This window comes from Mastacembelus armatus, chromosome 4 (genome assembly GCF_900324485.2).
Source record: "Mastacembelus armatus chromosome 4, fMasArm1.2, whole genome shotgun sequence".
In the NCBI taxonomy this organism is placed as follows: Eukaryota; Metazoa; Chordata; class Actinopteri; order Synbranchiformes; family Mastacembelidae; genus Mastacembelus; species Mastacembelus armatus.
In genome coordinates, this window is record NC_046636.1 from 17819378 (window position 1) to 17837848 (window position 18471).

Below are 18471 nucleotides of genomic sequence, written 5' to 3' on the forward strand. Positions count from 1 at the left end.
TCATCTAATAGTTTGTTTTGTCTGATCAACAACATACTCAGTAAGAAATAAGATAAAAAAGTGACAAGTCCTCACAATTTAGAATGTGGAACCAGATTGGTAATTCTGCAAAAAAAAAAAAGTAAAATTATTAACTGATTATCAACCAGGTTGCCAATCCTTCTTCTGTCGAGAATTTTAGAACATAAGACAACCTAAACTTGAATATAGGAGCCTTTCAGTTCATTGTGTTTCTTTTCATACTGTTGTTTAAAAGTTACAGAACTCTACATAGTATAACATTTACACATTGTATGGTGTATAACAAGGACAAAGCATCCAATAAGCAGCAAAAATATCAAGAAATAATAGATTTTCAAAATGACACTGAGGCTGGCAGTTATTCCTCAGCCACCTTCCCAGTGATCCTGTAGACCTCTGTTGACCCCTGCTCCCCACACGTCATCTGTGTCTCCTGACTTTCCAGCTTCTCCACCCTATCTGTCAATAGTGAATGTAATCTTAGACAACAAGCTGTTGCAGTGAGTGAAACATGTTCAAATGGTTTATCAGGCAAATATCACTTTTCATTTGTTGTCACAGAACTGGATTCTAACTATAAAGTAGAAATCTTACAGACCTGTAAGACAAGTCTGAAGACTGTCTCCTGACTTGTTCCTGGTATGCTTGTGGGAAGGGGCATACAGGAAAATAATGATGAAAACATATAGGTTCCACATGCCGTATGTCCCTGTGAGAAAGGCACTGTAAACTTGGACGGTGTAGTCCCCACAGTTCCAGTAACCTTCACTGACCTGTAAAAAAAAATAAGGAAAATCTCATATACAGGAGTTCAGTTTGTCAAAAATATAAGTAGCATTATTATAATATAGTCAGAGGTTACAACTTCCATGTTGTTGAGTGTTAATACTTACTTGATTTATAATGAAGATGATAACAGTCATGGCTGCACATGCTAGAGTAACCAGCATCAAAAACCTGAACCTGAAGATTATACCCTGCATGCCAAAACCAGCCAGAACAGAAAACCAGACCAGTTTCATTCAATGTATAAAATGTTCTTTTAGTGATTCACATATTAAACAAATGAAACGAAACAAACCTTATAGTGCAGTCTTCTAGCTTCTGGCATAGCAGGAAGTTGCAGTATTTTCCCACCAATATTCTTGAACACACAACACACCATGTGGCACAAGAAGAGAAAGTACAAAGAAACAGAAATTCCTGCCACAACAATGAAAGTGATCTGTGATGACAGTCAAGGAAGAAATTATACTGACAGACCCATGTTTGATGTATGTTTTCATACTTACATACTAAAAAAATCTGACCTTTTATAGTGCAATATAAATATCTGAAGGATACTGAAATCTTTGTACCAATTTCTGATGCCCATATACTGTAGAAAGGGTTGGTCAAATGGACTCCCCTTTTATAGGAAATTAAGCACATTAATATTTAAAGAAACACACAACATTAAAAATAAAACCACATTCAGTCAGTCATGCCATTACCGTTCACTCAGGTCAAATATGAGGAGAACCGATGAGCTGAATGCCACAAGCCCAAGCTGCCACCAGTAAGCTGAGAGCCGATTCCTCCGATTTTGGTCCTAATGCATTTGATTAAAAAAAAAGAAAACAGTAACTAATATGAATGTAAGGCTAAAGAAACAGTTAGGAACAAGTGGGAGATGCTAACCAGGAGGTGTTCACCACAGAATATGATCCAGAAACAGAAGAGTGTGGAGTAGAAAACTCCCTGGCGCATGTCCTCAAACAGCAGCATCCACGTCCACTCAAAGCCCAGGGAGAGCCACTCCAATGGGACATTCAAGAGCGTCATAGAGATACCCAGAGCAAAAATGCTCCTGAGCAAGGCAAAAACAGACATTGGCTTTACATTTGTTTTTAAAAGGCAATAACTTTGTGCTGTGGGCAGTGTAGTGACCTAGGTCTACCAGGCCAGTCTCACACTTAAGATAAAAAAGTTTTCATGTGTCCTGCTTTCCAGATGCCAGCCTGGAGCATTTCATAGCTCTTAGAGGATTTATGTTGTCACCGAGAGGCTAAAAGAGTTAAAAGGGTTGCCTTTCAACTAAAGAGCAACAACAATGTACTTTAAAAGTGGTGTTCTTCAAGTCTGTTATAAAACATGCTTTCACAATTAGAGGATTAAAATAAATATGAAATAAAAAGTGAATAATAAAAATGAAATGAAAAAATGTCAATTAACCAACAGACTTTGGAATAAATTGCTAAAACTTAAGTCATTATGTGTTTTTTAAGTTTAGTTCACATCCTACTTAATTGCAGACATTCCAAAATGTTTTTTTTTTCATTATTGCTATTTCATTATTATATTTCTATACTGACTTTTATTTCATGTTCTTATATACAGAATATAGAATGTGCAACTTTATTGTTTCGATATTGAACACTTTAGGTATGTTTCTAATTTTAATACTAAAATTTAGTAATATTCTTTCTGTAGCTACATGTTAATAGTGTTACCAAGACATTTAGCAATTCTCCTTATCGTTCATACTTTTCCAAGAGGACTGGAGGTCTTGCTCTAAGACTGATCCTGTGCCAATACCAAGCTGTTGTCACAAACATCCAGGGACTGCACACAGTCTTCATGCTGATCCATATCTTAGTAAAGCCTTCATTCTGGTGGATGGCCTTAGGAGAGAGGGACATTAAATGTTTGAGTGTAACACACTTAAGCCCTAGAATTTCATTGTCAACACAAGTTAAATCAGAAGTATTAAGCTCACCACTATATGGACATCTCTAATTTCTCCAATGCCAGTGTTCACTGTATCATTCACTGGCAAGTGCAGGTTAATGAGGAAATATTTGTGGGCCACACTTCCTAGTTCAAGGAAGGGTATGGGGTCACAGTGATAAAAGCGACCTTCGTTTTCATATGTCTGTAAAACCATTACAAGTTAGTAAACAACAAAAAAATGAATATAATTTAGTCACATGTGTTAGATGTAGTCTAAGATTGATGATCTAAGATTTACCTTTGGGACTGCAAATATACACCTGAGTGGTCTTTTCTCCACTGAGTGAAATTTTGTGGTCCACTCAGATATCAGATCATCCCTGTATGCCAGACCAGCATCAATAGTGATGACATTATCTTCTACAAATAATAGGACATATAATACAATTTATCAGAGATCCAATGCAGCATCTGGAACCTGCATCATTTAAATTTATGAGAGAACGACTCTTACCAATCTGATTGATCATTTTAAACGCAATATCAAACTGCAGGACAGCCAGCATATACTGAAACCAGGGGCTCATCTCCATGTTAGGAAGAGGTACATGCACAGCAAAAACAATGTCATTAGCATCCAGGGTTTTTGCCAAAGGCTCATCAAAACTGCAGACCTGTTGACATCGATTTGATCCCCAGGGCACAAGCCAGTCATGCACCCTATGGCGATTTATGCATTTGGTGGCCAAATAGTGAATGGCACTAGTGGGGCTGGGAGCTGTGTCAAAGGAAAACAACAAATTGAGTTTGGTTCTATTAAGGACAGTCAAGCTAAAGCTTTATCAAACTGGTACAAATAGATTTTTGGTGCACTGTTAAGACAGCATCTAGGTTACACTCTGTAGAAATGCTATTTCCAATTACAACAGTTAAGCAAGTAAAAAATGTGACTACTTACCAATTAATGCTCCAATCATGATGGAAAGAACTTGACAAGCAAGACAAAAGAACCCCAAGCAGATCAATTTCTTGGTGCTCATGTTTTCTATGATTGCTTCTGCCATTTTAAAAAGATTCAGCAATAGAGGAAAAGTGACACAAAAAACTACATGCCTGTGGTCCACTGCATCTTGTCTACCTGCTCACACACATCTGACTTTCCTAAGGGACATGTCAGAAATCATTGTGAAACAGAGCGTGTTCAGGGGGATGGGTGGTTGATTCAGAACAATGAAAAGGGAAAAAAAAAAAAAAAAATCTGTAGGTTTTTTTGTAGGTAGTTGCTTGAATTAAAAAGAAAAACACACAATATTTTTATATAAAACATGACTCTTTTATTGCTTAAAGAATACAACTTTGTAGTATAGGGGAGTGAATTTGTATCACAACTAAGTCTTTACACTGACGACTGATCAGTCACAATGCAAATGTTTGATACTGCTCCCGAGGAGAAATGGAATAACAAATTCAGCCTGCATATCAAAGCATCTTACAAAGTTATAGGTTAATAATCTTTAGCATTGTTTACACTGACCTGGGGTCAGCATTGAGGATCACAGTAGCACCTACACCTTAAAAAAAAAAAAAACACAAACTGGTCTGTTAAGTCTGTCCTCTATCTTTGGTTCTATGAGACAAAAATATTCTGCTTCTCAAAGGTGTAGCTAATTACAAATACTGTGGGTGGTTCAAGGTAGAAAGAAAAAGTATCTGAACAACCTAAAATTTAACAAGATGTCCATTTATTTCCATTTATATCTCAACCTAACAAAAAAATCCGATATTCACAACCCCTTTAACGATCCACTGTTAATGACTGTTAAATCACAAGAAACAAAGAATCAGATGCTCTGAAATCATTCAAGGGCAGTTTTTCTAAACAACTGAAAGTGATCTAGTACAACGGATAACATAAAGCAAGCTATCTGGTGCAGTACCTGAAGGAGTGAACACTTGCTGGATTATCACCAAAACTCACTGTTGCATGCCAGGAATTGTCTGCCTTGAGTGTGTCCACAACACATCCGGAAACCTACAAATTACTCACAACAAAATATCAAGACATAATTAAACAGAAGCAACTGGAAATAAGGGGGAAGATTAGATTAATCAAAAAAGGTCATTAATAGCCGCTCGATCCAAATAATATTCAGGTACTGGTATCTGAATGTGTGGCTATCTTGAAATCCCCATTCTTCATTTCATTCCACTGTTCCAAATGTGCATGTGTCACTGATGTATACCAGCAGTGAAGTACACCTCACATTTCTGCTGAGGACAGTACTGGGAGATCTGTGTGCCAACACTGTTCCAGGAAAGGATTAGGACAGGTTGAACGGTGTCCTTGGATCACATGTCATCATCTTCGTCTTCATCCTGAGAGGAACCAGCCTGCTGGGCAGCGCTGGCAGATGCTGCCGCCATCTGTGCCTGTTGGGCAGCCTGCTGCATCTGCAACCACTCCTGCTGAGCGAGCTCGGCCTGCTGCTGTCGTGCCTGCAGATACGCAGTCAAACCAAAACAAAGGTATGAGACAAAGGAAGTGGGATGAAGAGCTTATTAGTCATTTAAAAAGAACCATGGTGTCAGATTACAACTCAAATATCACAGTATATTTGCCTGATTAACGTATTGTGCCATTACATTCATTTAAATACAAAACAACAGCTGCGCAACCACGTGTTGCATTGAAAATGTCTTGGCTAGATCAAAGTGCAGGAGCAAATACAAAGCAAGCAAGACTGCTCACAGTTCTGTCTACACATCCACACATACATCTCTGAAGAAGTGCACCTCACCTCTAACTGTATTCCTACTGCAAACTACAAAATTTCAACATGTTAAATTGCAACACTAGAGCAGAGGTTGTATCAGAGAATATAGTTTTACAGCACTATTTCCTGCCAGTTTATGGTTGTTTTACATCAAAATCACAGCAATACTTGGGTCTTGTTGGGTTTTGTTTTTTGTGAAGTCCCTTGAGAAGACTGCATTGTGATTTGACACTATACAAACACAAAATTGAATATGAAGACTCACAAATCACACAAATCATATTTTACAATATGTGACTGAAGGCACATTCTTAAAGCTGAGGGTAGTAGTAATAAGCAGCAATGAGCAACAGCAGTAAGTTTTTCCACTGCTCTATCTTCTCTATAAAAAAATATGAGCATTTAAGCACAACTCCCAACAGGCACAGAATATGACTAGTTATTTCACATTTACCTTGACATTTTACACTAGTTACACCACAATACTGATGCTAAACCCATGCCCCTATCTGTACATTTAAACAGTTATTTTATTTCCATTTCTATTATATCTGCTATGACCTTTGCTTATTATGTATGCTTTTCTGCATGGAAACAAACTACAGTATGTAACCTAATACATTCCAATATTTTTTCCTATTCAGTTACACAGACACCAAGACTGCAATCTTTACACTGTAGCACATATTTCAAAATGGCAATTACACTGTTGTGGGCACTGAAACAATCAAATTGCATTACACCACAGTGACGTCCCGCTCCTCATCTCTGCATTCCTGTACAGTAAAACGTGAATGCAGCACATTCATTCCCGGAGAACTGCAGCTGTGTCTTTTGTCTTTTCAGATCACACCTTTGCGAACAGCTCCTGCTGCTGTCTGAGGAGCTCTTCTTCGGGGATGCCCAGGTTCTCCAGTCGAGAGCTGGCCTTCCTCCTCTTGAGAGCTACAGTTTTGCACTCTTGCAGGACGTCTTTCACCTCCGTGATGTATGATGCGAAACCAAGGCTCTCCAGGGCTGTAGTGTGAAACCAGAAAGCGTTTTAAAACTCAGGACACACACCCCTTCATTTCACTGAGAGCACAGACTAACTCACCGTTGATGACATGCTCAGGGGAAATGGTCTTCTTGTCGGACTTGTTGCATATTTCATTGGCCTCTGAGGATATAAGATGTATGAACTCTGTGCAGCAGTTCACCACCAGCTCCCTGGCGTCGTTAGCTACTCGTACGTTGGGAAGCGTCTCCTTGATCATCTTGTTTATAGCTGCCCTGGGAATGGTCAGATCGTCGTCGTTTCCAGAGGAAGAAGCCATAGTGCCAGGAAAACGGCCACAGAGCAAAAAAAAACGAAAACCCCGTCTGACTGAGGGCTGGAAACGTGGGCACACGATGACAGGCCTTCTTGAGTTAGCTGAGTGGAAGTAACGTAGAGACGTCGACCACCTGAGCAATAAACGTCAACAAGAGACGTCTCCTAAAGGTTAGCCGGACGGCTAGCGTGCGTTAAGCTAATATCTAAAGTTAGGTGTCAAAACAAACCGCGTCTAGCTGCTGTTGTTACGGGAAGAGGCAGAAAGAGCAAGGTCCAGGACACTGTCAAGCACAAACAACACAATAAGTGAATACCGGAGAAAATACTTAGAGTTGACTAGCTAGCTACCCAGCTAGCTAGTAGCGGTGGTCCTAGTGTGACAGCATGCTAAGGATAGGTTAACAATGAGCAGGTGGCTGTGCGGACACAACGAGCAGAATAAAGTCTCCACAGCACCGCAAGTTAACGCACTCTCCCATTCGCCGACCAAACGAGCCCAGCGCGTCAAACACTCTTAGAGTTACTGGCAATTACTTTCTAATTCCGTGTTGTGAGCCACATTAACGTGAACCCATCCGGATACAGCGTCAAACAAAGAGCCGGAGACGGTGTGAGACCTAGAGGGGTTTGAAGTCGCCTACCAACCGTTTACTGCCATCTAGTGTTCATTCAGAAAATTACACACGGTTTTATTTTTCTTTTCACTTTACATTTAGCCGTGTTTTATTCGACGCGTACATAATAAGAAATAATATGATTAAATATTTTTATTAAAAGCTCCCTCCGTTAGAGTTCTTATGACATGAGGATCTAAGCAAATAGCTGAATCCCAGATATATAATCCAGTTATAAATGCAATATGTTGCCAATAGTACTGTCTGACAGAGTGATAGACCTAAATATCTTCAAAGAATGGCTATTAATGTTTAAAGTGTAAAATAAACCTAACTCCTCAGTAAGGTAATATAACCATCTGAACTTTCTGAATGCTTTGTGACTATGGCTTTACTCTCTATACTCATTATTTATAATAAAAAGGTGGGAGGCCTATAACAAGTTTGGACAGTTATAGCAGTCAGCTGAATGTACCAGGATGTGTTTAAAACCTGCAGCAGGAGCTCAGAGACATGTCAAGTCTTACAGGTATAAATAAAACAGAGGAAAATTACAGGAAAACGATACATGGTATGTATCCTATAAAAGGAGGAGACATGAGCTCAGTTGCTCTTGTCATTTTCTAAGGTAAAGCTTTTTCGACTTCTCCAGCGCAGAAGTTTGAGGAAGTTCAGGCTGGCGTTGAACACCGTGTCATGTTCAAACACCATTTTGTAAAATGTGTCGATTGGGAGGTCACCGTTGGGGTCAGCGTATTTGAGCGTGGTCATCGGGGTGTAAAGTGTGTTTGTCTGATGGCGGAAAGGGGGGTTGTCCATGGTGATGATCTTTAGAGTGTGCTAGGAAAAAAAAAACAGCAAATAACACAGATATAGAAATTATTCAACTTTTTTTCTCTCAGTTGCAATTTAGTAATAATAAAACAGTATACGATGAGATGGATTTTATTTTGTGGAAGAACAATAATGTACCTCTGCTATATCATCAGCAGTCTGCCCAAAGGTTTCAAAGATTTGCTTGTAGTTCTTCAAGTAGATGTTTGTAAACATATCAGCAGTCACTTTGTCAGCTTTACTGAGATCAGTCTTTAGGCCCTCTTCAAAGACCTTACACTCAAACTCAGTTATCACTGGACCAGGCTCTATCAGGCTGATACTGAAAAAAGATGTGCAAATATCACCGCATCGCTCCCACAACAACAGTGAAGAGCACAATGCCATAATAAAAGGCAGCTGAAAGCGCCACAGAGAAAATTACTTTAAAAACACTTTAATGGGACATAATTTGGTAATTACATTCCCCAGTTCCTCTGCTCTTATACTTGATACCACCCTGCAGAGCTATTTCCTTGACTCTTCAATTACAGAAGGATGACATGCTAAGACTTGCCCCAAACCAGGTATTTTGGCTGGCATTACTTTCATATATTTGGTAAGACAATGAATGAAGGAAGAAATGTTGTATCTGCTTGTGCAGAAAGAGTGCCCAGATGTTCCACACATAGAAAAGTACTGGTTCTCAAACATTTTTATGTTAGCTCTGAAGGGTTTCATGTTTTTCTTATTGAACCCAGCCTCCCAGATCACAAAGTTTAAAGTCACTGAGAAACCAGGACAAAATGATATGACCAAAATGTGTCTTTATGTTTTGTGGAATAAGCATAAATGAATCAGTGTCTTACTTGAGATTAAACCTCAGGGCTTGTACAGCTAAGCTTTCACAAAAGCCCTCCACTGCAAATTTTGAAGCTGCATAGATGTCATTGAAAAGAATTCCTATAAGAGAGAAAGTCACAGTTCAGACTATTTTTGCAAAATCTGTCATGGTGAAAGGATGATTGTCCATACCTTGAATGCCCATGACACTGCTAATCACCACAATTTGGCCTTTTTTCCTCCTCTTCATTTCAGGTAAGACTTCCTTCAGCAACCGAACAAGCCCAAAGAAGTTTGTGTCCATGACAGTTTTCATCTCATCGATAGACTGACACTCAATGGGTCCAATCAGACCCATTCCAGCATTACTTACTGTGAGATAAAGGAAAATCTGTTGATATACAGTGGAAAATATGCATACTTTCAAAACCAATACTCCTAAAAAACTGCAGTTGAAGATTTTCTAGTTTTTCTGACTGAACAGGTTGGTGTCAGCTTACTAAGGATGTCCACCCTGCGCTCAGGCAGGCTGTCAACACAGGCTTTGATGGAGTCCTCATCACATACGTCTAACTGTTTGATCTCCAAGGTCCTTCCCAGAGTCCGACCTGCTGTCTCGACCAGCGCCTCCCCCTTACTCAGGTTCCTCATGGTGGCATAGACTACCACAAAGAAAATTCATTTGCAACTGTGTTGGTGAAATCGAGGTCTACCAAAAGGTGACTCCCTCAATTATTTTGAATATTTGACATGACACTGACATTTGCCATTCATTAATAGGCCTGTGCACTTACTGTTACAAATTCTCAGCACATTTTCACACTTACACTTTTCTTTTGTAATTTAAGTAAATTAAAATTTAACATGTATGTCACTGTTCTATATGTGTTTGATATTCTTCACTTATTTATGATTTTCTTGTCCAGTGTAAATTTTGAGTAATTAGTCTGCAAAATGTGACACATCTATAAATGTGTAATGCTCATCAAGTGCTTTTAACATACTTTTGCAGTCATTTAACCACTAACCAATAGTGCTGGTAAAAGCCATTTGTACTGCCATAATTTTTAATTAGATTTTTAATTAAAATTAGAAAATTTGGTCTTATCTTAAATATAATTTTTACGGTTTTGATTTTTTTCTTTAACAATTATGTAACTTTGGGTTGCATAATGGAGTATATAAACATTTTTGGGGTTTAGAGTGCAGCTGAACATATAGTTTACCTTTTTAAAACAAATGTCTTCTTTAACTTTATTTAAATTATTAATAGACCATCCCCTTCACTAACAAAAAAACTGCAACCTTTTCCTTTAGGCTCTCTGTAGCTCATGGGAAGACCGAAATACAATGTAAACCTGGGGTGAGAAATTATAAACCAAACCCTCTCCTCAACCATAAGAATTTTCATACAGTCCCTAAGATGGTCCATTACCATTCTCTATTCTTCAGCAATCAGTGTGGAATATGTACACCTTAAAGATGTGAACTTTCTTCTTGCTATATTTACATGTTAAACCATTTTAGAAATTCAGTTGTGTTCCATGGCATTTTTAAACAAAGGTTTTTAAAATCGGGATAATTTACCCATGAACCTCTTCTTCTCATCTTTTGCGATGCGAGCAGCCAAGGCGAGGCCAATCCCAGAGGAGCAGCCTGTGATGAGTACCACCTTCTGGTTCATTGTGCCTGATTAGTGTTCGTCTTGCAGCTCTAGCAGTGGAGAATGAACAAGAACAGAAGAGGGGAACTAACACGTGACGTGAAGGCACTTTTAAAGCCTGCTGCTTAATCCACAGATCTGCAACTCAGCAGAAGCCTTGTGCACATGGGCTGAAGATTACCATCCAGCATGGCCTACACTGTCGCTAAAGCCTAGTGAAGCTTTAGGATAATGAAAACAAGTTTATTCTTGTAGTGAGTTGTGAGATGTATAAACTCTGGCCAAAGACTTCTGAGAAGAAACACATGTTCTTGTTGGAATAAAATAAAATGCAATCACAAAAGACCATTTTCACAATAGGTGATATTTTATTGCAGACAAAATGCAGACTTCTCAATATAAGTATGTCTTTGCAATTCGGGTTCTTAAATTGGAAATTTTACATATAAATACTTTTTGCCGCAAACAGAAATAAACATCTAAAATGTTTGTACCTTATCTATAAAATGTACATTTTTAAAATTTATTTAAGGCCAGAATGAACTTGAGTGCCATAGTGCATCATAGTTTTTCAGTGGATCATAAAACCCTTGTAAAGTAATAGTTCATTAAAATATTTAAAGATAAGGCACATTTGAGCTACTTTTCAGTCACTCGGAATCTTAAAATTTCAGGTTCCCAGTATCTTAACAGGTTGCTTCAAAGTGCAACAATATGTGATAAACACTGCATCTTTTCAGAACTTTTGCTGATGCTGTTTTTCAATTACTGCTTTTTGATACGCTCGAGCATGAACTGTGAAGGATCTTTGTCCCACATCGTGACGTCCCAGGCATGGAACCAACCAGAGAAGGAAGGTGGCTCCGCTCCCTGCTTAACGGTATTGATTGGAATACCACGGCGACCAGAGGGGTCTGAATTCACGTAGTCTTGGGCTGAAAAGAAAACAAGTATACATATGTGAACAAAGTCTCTTATGTATTTCTCCTCATATCTAATAATTCTGTTTGTCTTACCAATCTTGGATGATCCCGTTTTCTCAGCCTCATTGGCTTCATTTCCAATCCAGACAAAGATCTGGTGGGAGAAATAACCCAATGGAATTAAAGGGTACATCAAAAATAAATAAACAAATAAAAGATCTAAAAGACCACCCCAGACTTATTAAAAGTGAAGGCAGCATACCTGATCCCCGGTGTCCAGAATCATGACATCATCAGTTGCTAGATCCATTTGTGTGAATTCACCAGGGACCTCCTCTGCCTAAACAATAAGCAGTAGACATTTACACAGTAAATCCAAAAGGTATGTTGGTAAAAACATATGTGATCGTATATATAAAAATAAAATAATTACCTCCCTCAAGTGAGTGAAAATAGGTGTAACCATAAATACTCACAATCAGTCTGCCAGTCTTGTTTGAAAGGCCAAACAGTCGTGGCGGTTTGACAATCCTCTGTAAAGTCTTGGAGGTCTGATAGTCCTTCTTCCCACCCAGTGCTGCCCAGAAACCAGCTGACAAGAAGGACAAAACAACAGTTTTCAGTTAATATTGTACAGTATTATCTTGCAGAGATCAGATTTCTACTTTCAGGACTCACCTGGCTCCTTGGTCTCCTCCACCTCAGTGGCAGTTCCACCGAGCAGGCCAGCAACATACTTGGCTGCAGCAACCTCCTCTGCAGTTGCTCCCTTTCCCTTCCACAGAAACTGGGAATCAGATGTCTTCAGCACAAACACATCATTAGTGTTCAGACTGGAGGCAGTGGGATCCACCTACATCAGTCAGACACAAACACAGGAAGAAACAGCGTTAACTGAATGGCATCATTATGAAGAGAGTTTATGCACATGCATTGTAATAAATGAAGCTGACCTCAACAGCCCGTGTAGCTTTGGTGGAGCTCTGGCGGATATGGAAAAGTCGCACCTTGCCAGGCTTGCTCTCACCGCCCTTGCGGGATGTCCCACCCTGGTGGATGACTATAGGCTTGTTTTTAAACAAACTCACAAGATGAGGAGGTTCTTGGCCCTGAGTGACACGAACCTGCAGAGACACACTGAGAGCTCAGCCTACATATCTGATGAAGACACATGTCATCGGAGTTAATCCCTTATGCTTGAATGGCAGGAGTTAAAATCCAACTTCCAGCACCTCTATTGCACCCCCCCCCCCAGTAAACATCTTACCTGTGTAGCTACTCCACCCATGGAATCATCCAGCTTGACGGTTAGAAAAGCTGAAGCAGTCAGTTCGTCCTGGGTGCATTTTTTCCCTTGCCTAAAGACAGCAAAGCCGCAGTGTATTCATAACGCATTCCAGCTTTATGTAAAATGAATGGTGATATTGACAGAGTAACGCTGCTTTACTGACCAGATAAAACAATCAATCCCTGAGGCCCACAAAGCCACAAGTACACTATATGTTAATCGGTAGAACATTAACTGCCATTTTGTTTGATAATGCACCATTGGTTGATTATGCTCTCTTTAACAAAAATCTATACAAACCATATATCATTTTTTTGTTGTAGAAGTGTTGACAAAATCTGTGGAAAAACTTAATGATGACCAATTTTAATTTAGTTGTCGATGTAACAGAATCTCATCTACATGTTATGTATACGGTCAAGTTTGTATGAAGTAGAAACTGGATGAATGAATTTTGTTTATTTTTTCATTTATCTTTTATTTTGTTCTCCTTTTTCATTGTATCCTGTATTTATTGTATAAGGCAGTCAGTTGTATAAATACAGCTGTTATATCAGTGACATTTGTTTTATCGAATTCCTATATTATTATTACTTAACCCTGTGATCCTGCTTGTTAGAGGGGCCTTGTGTCATAATCTAGTTTTAAAGACCTTGGTTGGTGTAATTAATTTTGTGCTCATTATCCCTCAATAAAGGGATGCTGCTGAAAAGGCTGCACTCACCAGGTGTAGATGATATGCTTCTCTCTGCCTCCTGCATTGTAAGAGTACAGGACCAGGTAACAGTCTCCTCCAAAGAACTGTCCATAGGAAGATGGTTCCACAGGTACTTTGTCACCTTTTTCGATACGCCAAATCTACAGATACCCAGCATTGTTAATACTTGCAGGAATGAATGCTGTATACAGCACAAATTAAGAGGCTAGTAAACATACCTGGACTTTCCCAGAGCCATCATCCACCATTGCATGTTGGGCAGCCATGGCATTATTGCCGTGAAGGGTGGAGGCGTCAAAGGGAATCGGCTTCACCTTGGCAATGCGACCAATGGTGTAGGCCTGTGTTGGTCCTGTGCTCTCATCCTTGTCCAACCAGTTGAAGAAGAACTGCTTAAAAAGGGTGGATTCAGCCCCTGCTGGCAAAACCTGGACCTGTACATGTTAGAAAAAAAAAAAGAAAATAGCAGGCAAATATTCATAAAAAGGAAGACAAGATAGGAAAGATGAAAGTCTGGTAGCACAATTTCACTACTTGAGCACTTTACCTGAGTATTCTGAGGGTAATTCTTTTCTTTGATAAACCTGTTTGCAGCAGCCATTGCTGCTTTGCGCTCATTTTCATTCGCATCCCGCCCTGCAGTTTGGGGATGTGGTACAGTGATTAGAGACTTCAAACTGGTGAAAGCTATAAATGAGTCATATGTTCTCCACTGACGAGGAACCACAGACTGCTGACTACAAGACTACATGTTGCTCTGAGCAACACCAAAAATTACACAAAAACAGTGTGTATCTAACAAACAAGAGAATGCAGATATGAATAGACATCTTAGTTGAATACCTTTCCAGACAAATATCTTATTGTCTCCGCCATTGTCCAGGATGTAGCAATCACTCTGAGAGAGCATGCTTTGTTTGAATGGGTTTTTATCTGCCACCAAACTTGTTTTCAGTGAGCCAGAAGCATCAGAAATCTAGAAAAAAGAGATATGATCAAAACCTTTGCATTTATGGCCTGAATCCTTGACACTTTAACATGTATCCTATTTGCGTTTAAATTCTGAACATTTGTATGTATTTACCAAATAGAGGGATGCCTGGTTTTGGTTCTTCTTATCAAGGGCAACATCATCAGGGGTTCCTGATGGAAGGCTGGGCTTGGGGCCAAGTGCCTATAAATTACAACACAAAGAGATGGCAGCATTATACTTACATCCATCCAAGTTCATGAAAAACTGTACGAGATTTTCCCAATAAAACCATTTGAGTGTACAAGTAAAGAAAAAAGCTCACATTAATGACACCTTCTGGTTCAGAGCCCTCTTCAATCATGTGTATTTCAGCACGACCTTTTCGCTCATTGTCACGGATATCAATGGCCAGCTCACTGGTTTTCAGGCGCTCATAACGGCTGCTTTCACTGCCAGACCAGTGGTAGATGTCCTAGCGTTTCACAGAAAGAAGCAGCGTTAAAGCAGATGAAAATAAAGTAATAGTGCAAAACAATTGTGCTGTTTCAGTATTGTGGGCATCTGATCCATATTCTAAATCACCTTTCCCAAGTCAATGATGAAGCAGTCTCCTTTGTTGAAGCTGGCCCAGGAAAAGTCTACCTCTGTGGCCCTGATCATGCGACGACCTTTAACGTGCAGCAGACGCTTGACATTTACCTCGTTGGTCACCACATGATGGAATCCTGAGGCTACTCCACCTTTCTGTGACAGGAGCAACATCAAGAAGAAAAGGATTATTAACTACCAAACCACAATCAGCATATTTATTCAATAAATATTAAATTCTTATGAAAGGAAAGTTTGACATTTTAGGAAATATAACTTCTGCAGATCTTGACTTGAGAAGATTAGTAGTTCAATTTGCACTGTTTAGGGTAGTAAAGTGTAAGACTGGCTCGTCTGTTTTCCATTGGCCTGCTTTAACTCATGACATCTGCAGCTCTGTGGTGTTTTGGCATTCGAGAACATATTTCTGTTCATTGTGTTTGCCAGTTCAAGTTCTCCATAGAAGCTTTCAGTGGAAAACATGAGGGAACAACCAACCACAATTATGAACAGTTCCCAAAATAGTATTGTGAGGACTTTTCATTTCCCTTCTAAACATACAACACTTAACGTTTTTAGCTGTAGTCATTACATTGATGTCATTTGGAAACTTCAGATTTTCTTTTATTGTCTAGTATACAGAAATGAATTGATCTCGCTTGTTTTCTAAAAGAAACAACACACATGCATGTTTCATGTTTTACCTTGTATTTGATGCCAGACTTAAAGTAGCCCAGGAAGGTAAGTGACTCCTGGTTTTGAAACTCAGAGTATTGTCTTGGGGCTCCACGTAGAAAGTCATCCAGCTGCGTCATATAGATGGCAGCACTCCCTCTCTCATCCTGGGAGGCTTCATTCCCTGTGGTGTAACAGATAACGGTGTAAAAAAAACTAAGCACAAACAAACTATAGGGGACTGCAAAATTAAAGAGAGTACAGGTGTCAGCAAAGAATCTAAATCCAATACCAATCCACGTGTGAACGTTGTACGACGGAGCAGGAGTGGTGTAGAGCAGAACATAAGCATCTCCAGTGAAGAACTCTCCATGCAGTTGAGGAGGGACAGGCTTCAAATCCATTTTCTCCACCCGCCACACCTGTAGGCCGGGCTTCTTCCCTGCAGTCTCAAATTCTTTGTGATGTGCCATATTGCTCAGGGCCTGACGGGAGAGAAAGATTACAAGTCAGTTACAGCAAGGAAATTAAAGGAACTTTAATTTCTTTGTAATACTTTCTGACAGGGTGGAAATGATTATGTTAATAATCAATATTGACAGAAAATTAACTGGCAGCTTAAGTCTGTTTTCAAGCATGAATGGCAAATGTTGTCTAGTCCCTGCCTGTTTGCAAATGGATTATCTTTGGCTTTTGGGCGTGGGGAGGGGGTCTGAGGTGACAGGGAGTTGTATGCTGTAGTACCCCTTCAGGCAAATTTGTAAAATTGGATTATGCAAATAAAATGTGCCTTGTCCTGAATAAACAGCTTAGAGTCATGAAATCATGTCGCCTTTCTTATCATGTTTGCATTACACCTGAAGAAAAAAAGAGCAAAACCATGTACAAAGACCTTTTTAATGCAGTGCAAACAGCAACCCACACTCTAAATGGTGCACATCAAAAAGCTCATTCCAATCCATTCAACTCAAGCACTTAAACCATCTTATAAACAGCGCACAAGGCAGGCCTCCTCCATTAAATGCTTGGGTTTTTTTTCAAAGTCCATCCTGTGTTTGTTGTTCAGTGTTGTGTAACCTGTAATACGGGTAATATTTGAAGCGTGGTGTCGATATATTGTGGTTTAAAAAAATCACCTGATGTGCCGGGGCGTTTCCCCCTTCAATTTAACGCACAGAGCTGGCGTGATGGTTTAGGGCTTACAGAGCCACTCCCCACAGGAACAGACAAACCACAAGAGACTTAAGCAAGACTTAAATGCAACAGGAACTAGACGAAGTAGCTGTTTTTTTTTTTTTTTTTTTTTTTTTTTACTGTTGCCAAAGGAAGTAGCTGTTTTTACTGTTGTCAAATTGATTGATTGAAAAGAAAATTAGGTTATTTTCCAATTCCACAGGATAAAGGAATTGTTTGTTTTCTATAATTCCCCTGAACACGTCATTCAAAAAATATTTTGCCAACGCAGCCCTGTTGTTATCGCTGTAAAACTTTTTTTTTCTTTTTGCTTCGCTTGACCCAGGAAGGTTCATGTAATGTAAAAATGTAATAGTTTTCAGGGACTTTTTGCTGTTATTAAGACGAAAAAACTACTTTTCAAACGATAAGCAGACTACTTTAATAAATGCAATCTGCTCAGCTGCACAGATCTTTCCTATTGCATTAAGCGTTTTTTGCAGAAACATACAGTACAGCATGCAGGTTTATTGATGAGTTTCCATTACCTGGTGATGACAGTTGACAGACACTGGATGTGAAGACACTGATATTGCTGGACTGCTGCTTTCACAGGTTTCCGCCCAGGCTGTGTGGACTCAGGTCTGTTATAAAGGCTGGAGACATCCGCGTTCTGACGACAAGGCGTGCCCAACCCCATCTGCTGCCAACCTAGTCTGAAGACCGTCTAGCAGCGACCAAATAAGATATGTTACTATGCAAAACAATACTGGATTCAACCTCAGAGCATATAGGTTATTTCTGGGCAAAAGGAGCCCCAGCCTTTAAAATGAGTGAAAATCTCATGGTTATGCAACACCAAATGTCTATTACCTCTCCTGCAATATTTCCACCAACACTGGAGGATTAAAACCAACTGTATTTACTCAAATACTGTACTATACTATCCTGGGGCTCTCTTTTCCTCTGCTGTTTTATATTTCAATTTCCATTACATTTCACAGAGAAACTTAGCCTATTTTTACTGTCCTCAGTTGGCTCCACCTCCACCAGCTTCAGCCTAAATGCTTTCTTTCAGTTCACTCCCATGGACCATTTCTTGCTGCGCAGTCTGCTTTGATTGTTGACACTTAGACAATATTTGAAGATAACACATTTGTACTGTTGCTGAAGAAAACTTGTGAATGCAGGACTTTTGTTTGCAATTAAATGTTTTACTTTCAATTCCATTAATCATAACCACTGGTGGAAATTTTGGATAATGCATAAAAATAAATAAACAGAGCTTTAATAACAATGCACCCAAACCTGCCACACAGGTGTTTGTCTTTTACATTTGTCACATTATACTGGTTTTCCAAACCTGGATCTAGTAGGA

At 39.4% G+C, this 18471-nt stretch overlaps 4 protein-coding genes across 4 annotated transcripts; all 4 read right to left on the minus strand.

Moving 5' to 3' along the window:
* Positions 1-335: 335 nt before the first annotated feature.
* On the minus strand, positions 336-3797 carry LOC113128975 (protein wntless homolog). Its single transcript, XM_026304614.1, has 11 exons — positions 3692-3797; positions 3032-3153; positions 2780-2935; positions 2548-2684; positions 1702-1870; positions 1515-1612; positions 1366-1429; positions 1103-1246; positions 915-998; positions 620-794; positions 336-480 (listed from the first exon to the last, which is right to left on the minus strand). The coding sequence occupies exons 1-11, from the start codon at positions 3795-3797 to the stop codon at positions 380-382; spliced, it is 1356 nt and encodes a 451-aa protein (XP_026160399.1). The 3' UTR covers positions 336-379.
* Positions 3798-4048: 251 nt separating this feature from the next.
* On the minus strand, positions 4049-7434 carry dr1 (down-regulator of transcription 1). The gene is made up of 3 exons (XM_026304624.2): positions 6604-7434; positions 6361-6524; positions 4049-5229 (listed from the first exon to the last, which is right to left on the minus strand). The coding sequence occupies exons 1-3, from the start codon at positions 6821-6823 to the stop codon at positions 5083-5085; spliced, it is 531 nt and encodes a 176-aa protein (XP_026160409.1). The 5' UTR covers positions 6824-7434; the 3' UTR covers positions 4049-5082.
* A 605-nt stretch (positions 7435-8039) lies between these two features.
* Positions 8040-10776, minus strand: LOC113128980 (retinol dehydrogenase 8). Its single transcript, XM_026304623.1, has 6 exons — positions 10680-10776; positions 9593-9754; positions 9285-9464; positions 9119-9212; positions 8409-8592; positions 8040-8276 (listed from the first exon to the last, which is right to left on the minus strand). Exons 1-6 carry the CDS (start codon positions 10774-10776, stop codon positions 8040-8042), a joined length of 954 nt encoding a protein of 317 aa, XP_026160408.1.
* Positions 10777-11224: 448 nt separating this feature from the next.
* Positions 11225-17799, minus strand: scinla (scinderin like a). The gene is made up of 17 exons (XM_026304613.1): positions 17642-17799; positions 16213-16405; positions 15950-16104; positions 15240-15401; positions 14980-15129; positions 14769-14858; positions 14528-14660; positions 14232-14320; positions 13903-14118; positions 13691-13824; positions 12946-13036; positions 12632-12802; positions 12357-12531; positions 12155-12270; positions 11941-12018; positions 11772-11832; positions 11225-11690 (listed from the first exon to the last, which is right to left on the minus strand). Exons 2-17 carry the CDS (start codon positions 16391-16393, stop codon positions 11521-11523), a joined length of 2172 nt encoding a protein of 723 aa, XP_026160398.1. The 5' UTR covers positions 16394-16405; positions 17642-17799; the 3' UTR covers positions 11225-11520.
* Between the last annotated feature and the right edge of the window lie 672 nt (positions 17800-18471).

Excerpts from the sequence above, each read along its gene's own strand:
- LOC113128975 (XM_026304614.1), bottom strand. The coding sequence starts at position 3,797 with ATGGCAGAAGCAATCATAGAAAACATGAGCACCAAGAAATTGATCTGC. Across the intron at positions 1,871-2,547 it reads CCTCCAGTCCTCTTGGAAAA|GAGCATTTTTGCTCTGGGTA; the intron begins GTATGAACGATA and ends TGCCTTGCTCAG. Across the intron at positions 1,247-1,365 it reads AAATTGGTACAAAGATTTCA|ATCACTTTCATTGTTGTGGC; the intron begins GTATCCTTCAGA and ends CTGTCATCACAG.
- LOC113128980 (XM_026304623.1), bottom strand. The coding sequence starts at position 10,776 with ATGAACCAGAAGGTGGTACTCATCACAGGCTGCTCCTCTGGGATTGGC. Across the intron at positions 9,465-9,592 it reads GCGCAGGGTGGACATCCTTA|TAAGTAATGCTGGAATGGGT; the intron begins GTAAGCTGACAC and ends TTTATCTCACAG. Across the intron at positions 8,593-9,118 it reads GCCCTGAGGTTTAATCTCAA|TATCAGCCTGATAGAGCCTG; the intron begins GTAAGACACTGA and ends ATCTTTTTTCAG.
- scinla (XM_026304613.1), bottom strand. The coding sequence starts at position 16,393 with ATGGCACATCACAAAGAATTTGAGACTGCAGGGAAGAAGCCCGGCCTA. Across the intron at positions 16,105-16,212 it reads CAACGTTCACACGTGGATTG|GGAATGAAGCCTCCCAGGAT; the intron begins GTATTGGATTTA and ends GTTACACCACAG. Across the intron at positions 12,803-12,945 it reads TGGGTGGAGTAGCTACACAG|GTTCGTGTCACTCAGGGCCA; the intron begins GTAAGATGTTTA and ends GTGTCTCTGCAG.
- dr1 (XM_026304624.2), bottom strand. The coding sequence starts at position 6,823 with ATGGCTTCTTCCTCTGGAAACGACGACGATCTGACCATTCCCAGGGCA. Across the intron at positions 6,525-6,603 it reads CCCTGAGCATGTCATCAACG|CCCTGGAGAGCCTTGGTTTC; the intron begins GTGAGTTAGTCT and ends TTCACACTACAG. Across the intron at positions 5,230-6,360 it reads AGCAGGAGCTGTTCGCAAAG|GCACGACAGCAGCAGGCCGA; the intron begins GTGTGATCTGAA and ends GCGTATCTGCAG.